General features: G+C 37.9%; 1 protein-coding gene across 1 annotated transcript in view; it reads right to left on the bottom strand.

Moving 5' to 3' along the window:
- Positions 1–1,180: 1,180 nt before the first annotated feature.
- The window catches only part of LOC124720273 (sodium-dependent multivitamin transporter-like), a 47,128-nt gene continuing 32,425 nt past the window's right edge, over positions 1,181–15,883 (bottom strand). The window contains exons 3-5 of the mRNA XM_047245590.1: positions 13,491–13,655; positions 7,990–8,157; positions 1,181–1,919 (exon numbers count right to left, since the gene is read on the bottom strand). Coding sequence (XP_047101546.1) covers positions 8,029–8,157; positions 13,491–13,655 — 294 coding nt within the window. The 3' untranslated portion in view covers positions 1,181–1,919; positions 7,990–8,028. The remainder of the gene's footprint in view (positions 1,920–7,989; positions 8,158–13,490; positions 13,656–15,883) is intronic.

The raw sequence follows: 15,883 nt of genomic DNA, 5'->3' as shown, positions 1-15,883 counted from the left end.
TGTACTACATATGCCTCCACAGATGCAGCTGAAGGTGAAACCACACAGACATTACAATAAAATGCCAAAAGCAATAATCCTGCAGGATTTCTCGCTGCAATGTGCACTAGTGTTGTTCCAGCTTGCAGACAGTAACAGTTCCCACAGCAATGAATATCATGACCGTATATGTTAAACTGTGCTTTAACTTTAATGTTCTGTAGACAGCTGACACTGTTCTGTGGAAATTTACTCAAAACTATTAGATAAAAACAGCAGCTAGTAGTATGATAAGAAGATCAGTAATTTCCTTTAAAAAATAATAATGTTGCTAATGTCCAACTACATTCTGCCAAACAAAATTCTAGAAACTAAATACAAAACAATTAAAGTGTTTCTCGAGTCAAATATTTGGATAAATTGTTCTAGGAACTAGTTTTGAAAACAGTATGGATGTAGCCCACTGACAAAGTATTTAAAATGGGCAAAGAGGCGCTGAGGAAATATAGAAGAGAAGAAAGTAATCACAAATTATTTTGTTAATAAAAGGATGGATGAAGGAGCAAACAAGGAGATTCTAAATTAGATCAATATTTCTTCACATGTAAAAATATGCACTAAACTTCTATGGGATATTAAAAGAATAGAGTCAACCAGATTAACCAGGTAAGTTGTGGAGCTCTACAAAACCAGCAGTAAAGCTAGAATACAGACAATGGAACTTGTCATGACAGTAAAGATGACTTGAAAAAAGCAGGGATAACACAACAGCCAATGTTCGACAAATTTCATGTCTCTACGCACACCTTTTAATGAATACTTTAACTCACTCCATACCCCTAATGTGGAGCCAGAACAAAATGGGTGAATGAATGGATGAAAAACATGTTACCACTAAATTCTTTTTACACTGTACAAGTTGAACCCCCATTAGAAATACCATATTTGTTGATTTCTTTGCCATTTATGCAATATGTGTTTGTATAAGTTCAGCCGTGACGGAAGTGGTGCAGATAGCAATGCAGTGTGTTGTATTGAGTTCTATTTAAACTGATGCATTATTCAAAAGAGTGAAGTACAGATGCAGCTTGATTTCGAATTACTCAATTTAATACAGGTGCCAAAAATCAGCTGACAGTGGGTGACTGAATGATGAAATAAAGAAACATTTATATTTAAAAAAATTTTAAAGCTGAAATGGCAAAATGGTTTTAACCTTAAAAAAATTTACTTTGGCAAGGAACCCATACACACAAGACAAGACAGATTCTTCTAAAGTGCAACGTGCTCTAGAAAAATAATTACAGTGCAGCAAATATGATGGAAAACGTACATGTGCAAATTTTTTGATTGGTTTGTATCTGTGACCTTTTATAGGCAACTAGTTTTATTTTGGAGGCATCTTTTCTATGCCATTCAACAATATTATTCAGCCATCTTTACACCATCCAATGCCTCCTCCCTTCTGTAGTATTGTTCTTCATCACACGATTATTGATTTCCTGGTCAGAACTTTTTCCAATATTGTAATAATTATTGTCATACTTTTGCTCACAGTTTACCAGGTAAGCAATTGCCCATATTTAATTAGTCCACTGAAATGTTACATTTGTGAAAGTTTCTACACTGCACAGTATTGCATCACCAGTTAACTTTAGCAACATTTTTCTGCCTCATATAATCTCTCCCACTCTCTTTGGCTGCTTCTGTCGAAGCTTCATGCACCTATAAAACTGATTTTGCAGTGCTTCATTATTTGCAGCAATTCAGCTGAACAGAAGAGAACTGAGAATAAAAAGCACAGCTATTACAAACTGAGGAATACTGAGTGTTTATAATTTTTTCCTTTTTTACAAAACTAGAAAATAAATGGACCAAGTTGTTGCAGCCTCTGTAGAGAAGGCTGGAATGTCTCAGGCTGGGAACCCACAGATCAGCACCTGCAACACAGTAACAGGGAAAACAAACAGTCACACATACTCGATTCCAAACATTCAGTTTACGTGGTTGTGGGAAACATACATGCTGTGTAAAGGGAAATTAAAGAAACCTTTGGAAAAGCTCAGAGGGCAAACTCATACTTAGCAAAGAAAGGAAGGCTGAAATGTGGAAGAAATATACAGAGGCAGTAGATGAACATGATATGGGAGATATGACATTGTGAGAAGAGTCTGACAGAGCATTGGAAGATGTAAGTGAAAACAAGGTACTTGGAAATAGATGAAATTCCCCCAGAAATACTGAGCTCCTTGATAGAGTCAGCCATGACAAAACTATGCTGCCTGGTGTTCAAGACATATGATACAGGTGAAATACCCACAAACATAAAGAAAAATTTTATAACTGCTATTTCAAAAAAGGCAAGTGACAGGTTTGAAGGCAAATGACAGGTGTGATAATACTGAACCATAAGTTTAATAATTCATGACTGCAAACTACTGGCAAATTATTTATAGAAGAATGGAAAGAATCATACAAGCCAAATTGGAGGAGAATATTCTCTTTGAAGTTGCTAAGACAGCAGGAATAAAATTCAGGATGCAAAAGCTTACAGTCAGCAAAGAAACCAGAGTATAGTTATAGGAATTAAAAGGTGTGAGAGGAATGAGTCAGGGTTGCAGCAAACCAGACTGCAGTTACAAGAACTGAAGGACACAAAAGGAATGAGACCAGGTTGTAGCCTATCTCCCAAGTCACTCAGTTTGTACATTGAGCAACAGAAAAGGAAACCAGACAATTTTGGACAGGGAATTAAAATTTAGGGAGCAGACAAAAAATTTAAGTTTATTGATAACATCATAATTGTCTCAGAGACAGCAAAGGACTAGGAGAATCAGACGAATGGAGTGGATAATGCCTTCAGAAGAGGTTACAAGGTGAACACCAACAAAAGTAAAGCAAGGCTAGTGCAATGTAGCCTAATTAAAAAAGGAGGGGGTCAGGAATATTTTATTAGGAAATGAGACACTGAAAGCTACAGATGAGTTTTGCTATTTGGGCAGCAAAATAACCAAAGCAGACACGATGTCAAATGTAAATAGGATGATAAGTTTTCCCGAAAAATAGAAATTTATTAACATCAAATACAAATTTAAGTGTTACGTCAGTCTGTTCTGAAAGTATCTCCCTTAAGTTCCACCCTGTATAGAAGTTTAATGTCAATGATATCGACTTCTGGGAAGAGACATGGTGCTATAGGAGAATTCTGAAGATTAGATGGATAGACTGGAAAACCAAATTATGGAAAAACCAAATTATGGAAAAACCAAATTATAGAAAAAAAGGAAATTTATGGCACAACGTGACAGAAAGAGCAGTTTGATTGCGAGGGCTTAATCCTGAGGCAGCAATGAATTGTTGGAGGGGAGAATCTGCAGGGGAGGGAGGGAGAAATGGTAGAGCTTTGCTGCAGAAATAAGGCTGATACAAACCTAATCTCAATCTCTTTTACCATGAGAAAGCATGTTGCATATTTTATACTATTTTCATTATGTTCAGTCATGTATAACTGAAATTCATATCTACATCTACATCCATATTCTTCAATCCACTGTGAGGTGCACGGCAGAGGATACATAACATTGTACCAGTTATTAAACTTTCTTCCTGTTCCATTGATGTATGGAGTCCAGGAAGATTGATTGAATGCCTCTGTGCACGCAGTAATTATTCTAATCTTATCCTCACAGTCCCTATGTGAGTTATACATTTGGGATTGTAATATATCCCTAGAGTAATCATTTAAAGCTGGTTCTCGAAACTCGGTCAGTAGACATTCTGGGGATACTTTACACAGATCTTTGAGAGTCTTCCAGTTCAGGTCCTTCAGTATCTCTCTGACAATCTTCCACGGATTAAACAAACTTGTGATTATTCAAGCTGCCCTGCTCTGTATACAAGGTGACAACTATTGAACTATATGAAAAAAAGTTAAATTAATTACAAATTATGGCATGCATACACTTTACTCAACATGTAAATGTCACTACAGATATTTGGGTTTAGGTTATGACACGTTTGATATGTCTGCCAACATTGGCGATGATGTGACGCAGATAAATAGCAAAATTGTACATGATTTGCTGAATTGTCTGAACTTTGATGCTGTTGATGACCTCCGAAATGGCATTTTCCAGCTCGGCAATGGTTTTGGGGTTATTGTGTACACCTTGTCTTTAATATAGCCCCACAAAAAGCAGTCACATGCTTTCAGGTCCAGAGAACCTGAATGAGAGGAATGAGGCCCATGCCAGTGGCCTATGGGTACTCCAGAGCCAGAATGGTGTCCCCAAAGTGCTCCTCCAGGGCATCAAACACTCTGATTCTCAGACCTCCCAAATGCACCAATTTTGCTTATTGACGGACTCATCTAAATGAAAATGCGCTTTTCCGTTAAACCGAACAATATTCAGATTGAAGTCCTGTTTGTCAGTTCTGTGGATAATAGTGCTGGTGAAACACAACCACTGTTCCATACCCTTGGGGCTTAATGGCTGATGGGTTTGAATTTTGTATGGGAAGAGACGCATGTTTCAACAACAATTCTCTCCGGTTGGTTCCCACCTGTTGTGCAGCTCATCTGATCAATTTCCTGTGGCCGGTTTGAAACACAACACACGTATCCTCGATGTTTTCAGCCTTTTTCGATGACCGATATTGCCAGCACTGTCTTCACGACACTACCCATTCTCTCAAATTTGCGAATCAAATCCTTGATTGTTAGCACACTTGGACTAGTTGTCTTCAGCTTGAACTCGGTTGCAAATTTCCTTCGGACCACAGCTGGGGTGTTATTGCTCGTATGGTAGGCCTTTACAAGTGCTATACACTCAGGCATGCTGTACTGTGACATTTTCATGTGCAAATGGTGAAAGACCTGTGTGTATCCACATACTAATTCCCATCATGCCCTGCAGCCAACCATGTAATTTGAACATCCTAATGCAAGCCATTCAGAAGTTCCAATGATTTTATTTCATATAGTTCAATAGCTGTCAGAATGTATGTTCAATATCTCCTGTTAGTCCTGTCTGGTATGGGTCCCGCACATGAGCAATATTCTTGAACCAGCCACACAAGTGATTTGTAAGCTATCTCCTGTGTAGACTGAATGCATTTCAACAGTATTTTACCAATGAATCAAAGTCTAACAGCTGTTTTACCCACAAATGAGCCTGTATGAACATTCCATTACATATCCCTAAAAAATCGTTACAACCAGGTATTTGTATGAGCTGGCCAATCTGAACTGTGGCTCATTGATATTATAGTAATAGGATAATGAGTTTTTTCATTTTGTCGAGTGCAAAATTTTACATTTTTGAACATGTAGAGAAAATTGCCAATCTCGGCATCACACTGAAATCTTATTAAGATCTAACTGAATATTTATCCCACTTTGTTTCAGATAGTACTTCATTATAGATAACTGCATCATCTGCAAAAATCCTGATTTTACTATTAATATTGTCTGCAAGGTCATTAACATACAACAAGAACAGCGAGGGTCCAACACACTTCCTTGGGGCACAGCCAAAATTACTTCTGCATCTGACAACAACTCCCCATCCGAGATAGCATGCTGTGTCCTTCTTACCAAAAAGTTCTCAATCCAGTCACAAATTTCACTTGATACCTCATATGATCATACTTTTGACAATAAGCAAAGCTGCAGTACTAAGTCAAATGCTTTTCAAAAATCAAGAAATATCACTTCCACCTGGTTTCCTTGATCCAAAGCTTTCAATATGTCATGTGAGAAAAGTGAAAGTTTGGTTTGAAAACCATGCTGTCTGGCATTGAGGAGGTCATTCTATTCAATGTACATCATTTTGTTTGAGCTCAGAATATGTTCTAAGATTCTACAACAAATTGATGTGAAGGATATTAGATGACATTTTTGTGGATCACTTCTACTACCTTTCTTGTAGATAGGTGTGACCTATACCTTTTTCCATGAACTGGATACAGTTTTTTGTTTGAGGGATCTACAATAGATTATACTTAGAAGATGGGCTGACTCAGCCAAATTCAGTATAGAATCCGACAGGGATAATATCGGGCCTGGAGCTTTGATCAGCTTTAACAATCTCAGCCATTTCTTAACACCACTGGCACCAATACTTCTTTCATTCATCTTTTCAGTGGTACAAGGACTGAATTGGAGCAATTCTCCTGGGTTTTACTTTGCAAAGGAAATTTGGAAATGTAGTTAAGCATTTCAGCTTTTGCTCTGCTACCCTCAATTTCAGTTCCTGTCTCATTCACTAGGGCTGGACGCTAACTCTGTGCATTAACAGCCTTTACACAGGAACAGAATCTCTTTGGTTTTTGTGAAATGTCATTTTCACAATATTCTGCTATGGTAGTCACTGAAGGCATCACTAGTTGATATCTTGACAGCCAAATGCATTTCATTCAGTATCTATCTATAGCCCTACTATTTGTTTTGCACCTATTATGCAGTAATCTTTGTTTGTTTAGAAGTTTCTTTGCGGTGACTGTATATCATAGAGTTTCCCTAATGGCAGTAAATAGACAACCATGACATAATTTACTTTTAGATATGCACTGTGAAGTGTTGGATGAAAGTTCAGCCTATTCCCCTGGCATGTTTCACTCAGACTAGCATTTCTTCTTAAAATTCAAAGTTGCTCTTGTTCATCAGCATTTTTCACCTAACACAGAAACAACTCCAGCTGTGGAAGAGAACCCTTCCAATGGTACACTACAAAGATGAAATTTCACTGGATGAAATATGTTAATGTTAAAGAAGATTATGTTGAAAAACATTCTGTAAACATAAATGCACGTTTTTCAGTATGAGGCAGAGAACTTTCGAGACCTCCCTCCTACCTCCACTGATTTCATCTCTACTGATTACACTTATTACACATTTCAGTTAATTCTGAAGTTCATTATGAAGTGCACAGCAGAAGACACAGCCCACTGTACCACATATTTACATTTCATCCTGCTCCATTACCTCATACAATTCTGTCTGTGTTATGTCTGAAATACAAAGTCTTATTTGTGAGGAAAGGGAGATTGTTACACACAGAGAAATAATCCATTTTAAAAATGACATTCCTACAGCGTGATTATATCAAACCTATGGAAATGCTGGAAAGGCGTTATTTCAGTGGATAAAAAGTGGTATTATTGGTTTGTCCAATGCATGATATCATTATGTAATTACTGATGCAAGGGGATGGGAGATTGTCACCCCCAAGGAAGTTGCATCACAGGACTGCCATTTTTGAAAATACTGCAGTGAATGGAAAGAGTAATGACTCAAGAAATAAACTCTGGAATTTTGGTGTATGGAGTTATTACTCCTTCTATGAAAGCAGGCAACAAATGTTCATTATATTGAGGTATTAAGTGGTGTGATTCATTACCATTTGGAAAGCAAGTATTCATTTATTTGCATACCATTTATATATATATATTTCTTTTCACACATTTTGTAATTCTTCCATGAGGTCTTCCATGAGATCCTATAGCTCTGATATTTTGCTTTCATGGACTTTTACATGCTTGTAGTATTGTGATTCTTCACTGAATAACTGTCTATTAAAGTTGGAAATCTGCTGCTTGCTTTAGAAAATATGTTGCTCTGACATCCACAAATCCACAAAAATATTTATATAATATGGCACCAGGTGGTGGTGATGAAAGGACTAATGCACATATAGCTGAGCACGACCTCACAAATTAAGTTCTGACACAGGTAAACAAGAAAAATTATCCAGTCAGTATACTCTGTGACCTTGCTACAGTCTGTGACATCATGCCTTCTACAAATGGCATCTAACCTTCAGAATAGAAAGTAGAGGGTCACACTGGTGCACTTAGACACAAGAACGAAACAAACTTGACAATTGTACAACATCAAATGTGGGTCCCATAAGTGACAGTACCAGGTCTGTTGTTTATCTTAGGTCAAATTATGATGATCCCTCAAGTACAGGGAACAAAAATTCATGGTCACATGCCATGTGGATTCACCTTTCAGCTCACAGCAGTCCCCACTGTACTCTGTCGACATCACACTGGGGCGACGTGGTGGCCATCTATGCCATTGAGCAGCTCCTCTTGGGTCTTGGTGTCTGCAGCTGGTCCCACACCATTGGACAGGTCACCGGCCACACGTGTCAGCTGCAGCGAGTTGGAGCACTGCACACAGATATATACTGGCTGTACCCACTGACTGTACTAGAGCCAAATATGAAAAACTTTAAACTGTCAATATTTTATGGAACTTTTCCAAGGCCTTCAGATGCACAGATCATTTAATTCTACAAGAGAAACTATAAAATGTTGCATTGTGAATAGAGTCTTGTCTCAAGGACAGAAAACAGACCACATTAACAAATTGTAATACAGGAATAAAACCAAATTCACAGTGAGAAAAACACTAAGTATGGAGATCCACAAGGTTCAGTATTTGGCCCACTACTGTTTTGACCTAAATAAAATGTGATATAGAGGTTGTTGAGCAATATTTCTGAGCGTTTTGGTATGAGAAATCCATGCTATCCAGTGGCTTGTTACAGAATAACTGCATCTAGTTTGACACTTTACACAAATTTTTTTCATATCTGGATTGGGCTGTGCACTAAGCTTTTATTTGATTCAGCTGCTATATTCGGGACCTAATTGTTAAATATTGTATATTGTACTGTCATGGTAAGCTATTTGGACGTCACTTATAACACCCTGCAACTGACTTTACGAGAATATAATGATTTCAAAGCAATTTAATAAACAGGACATTGAACTTACAGAGACACAGAACTACACTGTCCACTGGTTGTAGCTTTTCTGATCTGGTATGAAGATATTATGATATGGTTTGCCATCCATGTGAGAATATTTCATTATAGCATCACTGTATTGTTCCTTCCACTGCATTCAGTGAACCTTCACACTAGATGTATTGGCCAACTCGATCCATACTACTCTGCACCACTGTTAACATACAGCTAACACTGCCAGAAAAGCAACCTGAGAAAGTACTGAGCTGTTTGAAAATCCAGCTTGAGGGCAAGGACTAAAATGGACATTATTGACGTTGGCAGCAAGAATTGTGAGCAAATTGAACAAATTTGTTTCCAAACAAGACACACAGTGCATAAAATAAATGTTGGGTTGCAAATGTCTATGATATGCAGACATTTGCAGCACAACCACATCACAATACCTTCACAGCAGGCCAGAAAAGCTACACCCAGGCCTATCACTGAAGCCTGTTTGTGTACAGCGTAGTTTTGCCTTTCTTTAAGTTTACAGTCCTGTTAGTTTGGTTACTCTGAAATCTTCTTCTTCTTCTTCTTCTTCTTCTTCTTCTTCTTCTTCTTCTACTACTACTACTACTACTACTACGTAAGTCAGATGCTGGAAGTTATAAGTGAACTTTAAGTAACTTTCAACAATAAGTACAATGTAGAGTAGTTAACAGTAACTTTCTGAATATAGTGGGTAAGTTAAATAAAAACTTAGTTTCTCCAGGGAATTATCTAATTCTCTTAGGAAATGGCTTTCAAAGACTGCTATCTGAAATACACCTCTATGATACTGGAAAGGCGGAGATTCAATCGCTGAGTAAATAAGTGAAGACTAAGAACTCTCAGGTACATGATGGATTATCTAGCGGAATACTAAAGCAATGTGCTGCCTATGTTGGTCCAGTACATGGCCAAATTTGTAATTCTTCTTTTAGGAACGTTTAGTTTCCTGAATGATTAAAGAACTCAACAGTGAAACCACTTTATAAAAAAAAGAGAGAAAAGGATAATGGAGACAAATTCACATTTCAGTGCCAATGGCTTTTCAGAAGGAGTTTAAAAAAATTAATAAGTAGCAATAATATTTTGTCTAATTCAAGTAATTGTGCAACTGGGAATTTGCAGAAGTGACTTTATACTGGCTGACAAACCCAGTGACTGTACATGGTTGTGCACGAACTGCCCTCTGCTCTGTAGCAGCAGCTATTTACAGATGCATATAAATCTGTCTTTACAGAACAATAAATTATGTATAAGATTTTTGAAAACATAGTCAGTGATCTTAAAAGTAGTTAAAATCAAGACTCTTTTAAATTTTAATTTTAATAAACTATGCAGTTGTTGAATTTCAACAGTAACATAAAAGACAGAAAAGTAGAGAAAACATATATACATTAAGCAATTAAGTTATTTTGATTAACAACTAGCTGGATGCACAAAAAACAGCACATGTAGCTGGTTCTAGTTTTATGAGCAAAATTTTAAGCGTGTACTAGGATTGTGTGGAAGAAAACATTGAGATTTGAGGGGTCTCACTAAAATCCATCATCCTGGTGCTGTAGGGAACAGAACACCATGTTATAGTAAAAGTAGCTTCTTTTCCACATTTTCAAAGGTCTAAACGAAAAAATTTTACTGTGCAATCAAGTTTTGAACACAAGCACAACTGTTCAGAAGAGGAAAGTTTACACTTTTATCACAAATGCAATGTAGAATGAAATGAGTCAGTTCTTAATTGCAAAAGCCAGAGAATCTGAAATCTGTTCAATACTGCCCCACCTACCACAAATGAAAAGAAAGTTTCAGGTAAACCCTAGGTATTTTTTGGCATAGACTCCAAATCTGCGATGAAATCAAGATTTCCATTTGAAAATAAAAAATTGACCACTGCATTGTGGGAATGGAAGTTAGTGGGTAGCACATATATATGTCCCCTTTGAAAACATTAACTTTTTATCTGGAACATTTTTTTCATACAATTCACATTTTTTGGAGCTATTTAGTTGTTCTATGCCAAAACAAACACCCTACCCATTATATACAGGGTGTTTAAACGTAGTGCCATATATTCCTACACAAGTTAGTATTGGTGAATAATAGAAGGAAAGTACTTATTTTGATATGTCCAGAAATCAATACCTGTTATAATATGAGCTGTTGAAAATCCACAGTTCACAGACTGTATTTTATTTACAGATGAGGCAGAATTCACAAGAGATGCCATAGTAAATTATTACACTATGCATGTATGGACCAATGCAATACTTGAGCAATCACAGTGATAAGGCATCAGGATCACTTCAGAATGAATGTACGGGTGGGAATTGTCAGTGAAAGGCTCTTAGGGCCATAGACTTTACCAAACAGTTAAACAGGTGCCACATATCTGAGTTTTCTGTACAATAAATTATTAGCGCTAATGGGGAACATTACCATTACAGAATGATGACTGTTTTATGCATGACAGGTCACCACCAAATTTTCTACAGATTGTGTAACAGTATCTCACTGCAATGTTCATGGGTAATGGATCGACTGGGGAGGTCCAGTACCATGGTCCCCTCATTGACCAAATCTGAATCCATTGGATTTCTGGCTCTGGGGATATTTAACAACACTGATGTATGCCCGACCCATCAACAATGTCCAGATGTTGCAGTAGCACGTGACCAATGCACAAAACACAATCCAAATGGTGCTCCGTATATCTGAAAGAATGCCGATTCACTGTGAAGTAGCACTGAAGGATGCATCAGAATGCATGGTAAGCGCATGCCTGTAGCATATACTTCTATGTAACACACAGATGGGAATGAGAGGACACATTGAGCCATATCTCAACAGATACTGGTTTCCGGACACATCTTTTATTCCATTTTTGACCAATATTAGCTCCTATAGGTATATGTAACAATTTTCTATAATACCCTGTATATGTAATGGGTGACATCACAGTAAGTGGAGGAACTGTACCTCACTACATTCTGCCATGTCTAAATATAATATGTCAGGCTTGTACTTTCTTCCCATTTTATTATCAGTTTCTTGGTAGTTCTCCTTTTACCTTTAGTTGCCTTGTTTGCAGGAATATCGAGCTTTTTGGTCACCCCGACACCGCTATATGCGATCCAACATGACACACGGCATTTCCGGTAAGCTCAATCTCTCTGGTGAGCGAGACGACCATTGACAAATGGTCGGCATATATAGTGGAGCCATTCGTCTGACTCTCAGCATCCATTTAGTCACAGAGCATGTTGTGTAGCTACGTCATAGAAGCTGAGTTGTCACATCGGCCCCAATGGGGTCACAGCAGAATGGCTCATGTGACTTTTTTTAAAACTAAGTGCCAAGATTAGTCTCTTGAGAGCCATTTAGGCCACTAGACTAAATAGATTCTGCAGTCGAGAAAGACACTTTATAATTTAATAATAAAACTAAATAAATTAAGTTTAATAATAAAGTTAAGGACAAAAGAGATAAAGCTAGTGTTATTTATACCACAGAATCTTGGTCAAACACATGTAAATAAATAGTATGTGGCCTGTGAAAAGTACGAAACTGCTGGTATATATCGCATCAGTTGTGACAATTGTCCTGCCAGGTATGTGTGGCAGACTGGCAGAGGGTCTGCTATTACGTTTCGAGAACACGACAGTCTGAGAAATTTGAGGTCTACTTTAAGTAGCCACTTATGTGATTCTGGCCACTCCATAACAGGTGTAGTCAATAATTTAAAGGTCTTACACAGAGAAGTGAAGGACTAGATCTTTAAAGGAAGAGATTGAAATTATGTGGAGTCTAAAGCTATACCCCAAACACATCCTTAACAATCAGCTGGAGTTAAGACGTTACAATATACTGTCTAACTTTGATTACCTTTCAAAGATGTAGTGTCATATTTGCTTGGTTACTGATCCTGGGCTTGTTGTTACATGTTCTTACATCTGGTCTATTTGGTTTTACAATTTTTTTGCCGACATATTTTATAATTTATATGATTATGCTGTGTAACAGAGGCCTCAAACATTTCCAAGATATTTTGATTGAATAAAAATGTTTGTAGCTTTCCCTGCTATGTGCATGGTGATGCTAGTGCCCTCCATGATACACATGAACACACTGGCACACGGAGCAGGCTGAAGCATTGCTGTCTGCAGCTTCCCAGTATGAAGTGAGGATTCATAACCAGGGGCGTTCAATGTATCTAGCTGGGGCTTTTACTTTTCTTGTTTTGTTATTTTGCTCTTTTCACTGTAGGTAGGTGCACATTTAATATTTCAGTTTTCAACCTGTCAATTTGAATTACGACATCCCGCTTGTTGTGGGTAACAGTACTTTACTTTGAGATGTCGTCCCCCACTCCTTTTTGTATCAGGGGTTAAACATTTCACTGATGTGTATTTCATATTGGTTGTCATCAGCATAGGTTATTAGGATAGCTATCTGTTTATCATAATGTTCATTGTACATTTCCTATCTTGTACACCTGAAGATGTGATTTTAAATCACGAAAGTTTTTGTGTTCCCATAATAGTTCATATACAAGTGAAAGAGGTTTATTTCAGAAACACTTCATAATTAACTCCACCACAAAAACAGCTTTTAATTCAACAGTAAATGTGTCTCCAAACAGATTATATCTGAAATTGACTGCCTAATCACTTGTCAGGGCATCGCTCAGCTGGAGACAGTGCTGCCACTGTTACCACTGCCACTCACCCTGCGCCCTCTCCTCGCGAGCAGTGCCCTCCGGACTGGCGGCACGAAGAGGTCGGGGTTTGGCGGCGGCACGCTGCGGTCCCCCTCGCAGGTGACGCCCGCCACACACGATGCGACGGCGCCCACGATGAGTGTCAGCAGGACTCCCAGCACGACGACCCACAGCTACGACACGCGGTACAGGTAGAAGTACTCGCTGCAATGTGGGTGATAATACGTATTGTACATACGTGTAACATGTGGATCCCAGGAGTGGGGTGCGTGTGACATCACGATATAACTGCCGATGTTCTTGTTGTGGTCTTCAGTCCAGAGACTGGTTTGATGCAGCTCTCTGTGCTACTCTAACCTGTGCAAGCTTCTTCATCTCCCAGTACCTACTGCAACCTACATCCTTCTGAATCTGTTTAGTGTATTCATCTCTTGGTCTCCCTCTACGATTTTTACCCTCCACGCTGCCCTCCAATACTAAATTGGTGATCCCTTGATGCCTCAGAACATGTCCTACCAACCGATCCCTTCTTCTAGTCAAGTTGTGCCACAAACTCCTCTTCTCCCCAATTCTGTTCAATAGCTCCTCATTAGTTATGTGATCTACCCATTTAATCTTGAGCATTCTTCTGTAGCACCACATTTTGAAGACTTCTATTCTCTTCTTGTTTAAACTACTTATCATCCACATTTCACTTCCATACATTTCTACACTCCATACAAATACTTTCAGAAACGACTTCCTGACACTTAAATCTATACTCAATGTTAACAAATTTCTCTTCTTCAAAAATGCTTTTCTTGCCATTGCCAGTCTACATTTTATATCCTCTCTACTTTGACCATTGTGAGTTATTTTGCGCCCCAAATAGCAAAACTCATTTACTACTTTAAGCATCTCATTTCTTAATATAATTCCCTCAGCATCACCCAATTTAATTCGAGTACATTCCATTATTCTCGTTTTGCTTTTGTTAATGTTCATCTTATATCATCCTTTTAAGACACTGTCCATTCCGTTCAGCTGCTCTTCCAGGTCCTTAGCTGTCTCTGACAGAATTACAATGTCATCGGCAAACCACAAAATTCTTATTTCTCCTCCATGGATTTTAATTCCTACTCCAAATTTTTCTTTTGCTTCCTTTACTGCTTGCTCAATATACAGATTGAATAACATTGGGGATAGGCTACAACCCTGTCACAGTCCCTTCCCAACCACTGCTTCCCTTTCATGCCCCTTAAGTCTTATAACTGCAATCTGGTTTCTGTACAAATTGTAAATAGCCTTTCTCTCCCTGTATTTTACTCCTGCCACCTTCAGAATTTGAAAGAGAGTATTCCAATCAACTTTGTCAAACACAGGCTTGCCTTTCCTTAATCTATTCTCTAAGATAAGTCATAGGGTCAGTATAGCCTCACGTGTTCCAACATTTCTACTGCCAATACGGAATTTTAATTGAACGCTACTCTTTCCGTTTACTAAACTACCCCATACACTGCGCATTTTTTCATACTTCCATCCTTTTATTCTCAGGTGATGCTTCATTCCACTATTATGAGCCACATTTGACCGTTTTCTGCATATTCTTTACTGATTTTATGTTAATCTCGTTTTATGAGACATTGTATTTCATTAATAGTTGCTTGTAGGTGGAAGGTACACAGTGTTTCAATAGCTTTTCAATAAATTATTAGGAACAGTATAAATGTATTGAAGTACTCATATACGCAGAAATGTTAAGAATAATCAAGAAGTTAGTATTGATTAGAATGAAAGCAGTTGCTGACGTCTGTGAATATTACCAGACTATCAGTTTAGTAAGTCATGGTTGTAAAATACTAAAACAAATTCTTTACAGAAGAATGGAAGAACTGGTAGAAGCTGACCTGGTAGAAAGTTTGTATAGATTCTGGAGAAATGCAGCAAAATATGAGGCAATAGTGATCCTACAACTTATCTTAGAAGATACATTAAGGAAAGGCAACCCTACATTTACAGTATTTGTAGACTTAAGAAAGCTTTTGAGAGCCTTGACTGGAATGCTCTCTTTTAAATCCTGAAGGTAGTAGGGGTAAAATACAGGGAGCAAGAGGCTATTTACACCATGTGGAAGTTATAACAGTTGAGGGAAGAGAGGAAAGCAGTCATTGAGTGAGTAAGGCAGGATTGTAGGCCTATCACTAATGTTATTCAACCTGTACATTGAGCAAGAAGAAAAGGAAACCTAAGAAATATTTGGAGTAGGCATTAAAGTTCAAGGAGAAGAAATAAAACTTCTGAGGTCTGTCAATGACAGTGTAATTCCCTCAGAGGCAGCAAAGGCCTTGGAAGTGCAGTTGAAAATTATGGACAGTGTCTTGAGAGGAGGATATAAGATAAACATCAACTAAAGCAAAACAAG

This window comes from Schistocerca piceifrons, chromosome 11, assembly GCF_021461385.2.
Source record: "Schistocerca piceifrons isolate TAMUIC-IGC-003096 chromosome 11, iqSchPice1.1, whole genome shotgun sequence".
NCBI classification, from domain to species: Eukaryota; Metazoa; Arthropoda; class Insecta; order Orthoptera; family Acrididae; genus Schistocerca; species Schistocerca piceifrons.
Note: the sequence above shows the minus strand (reverse complement) of the source record. Positions and strands in the feature narration are given on the sequence as shown.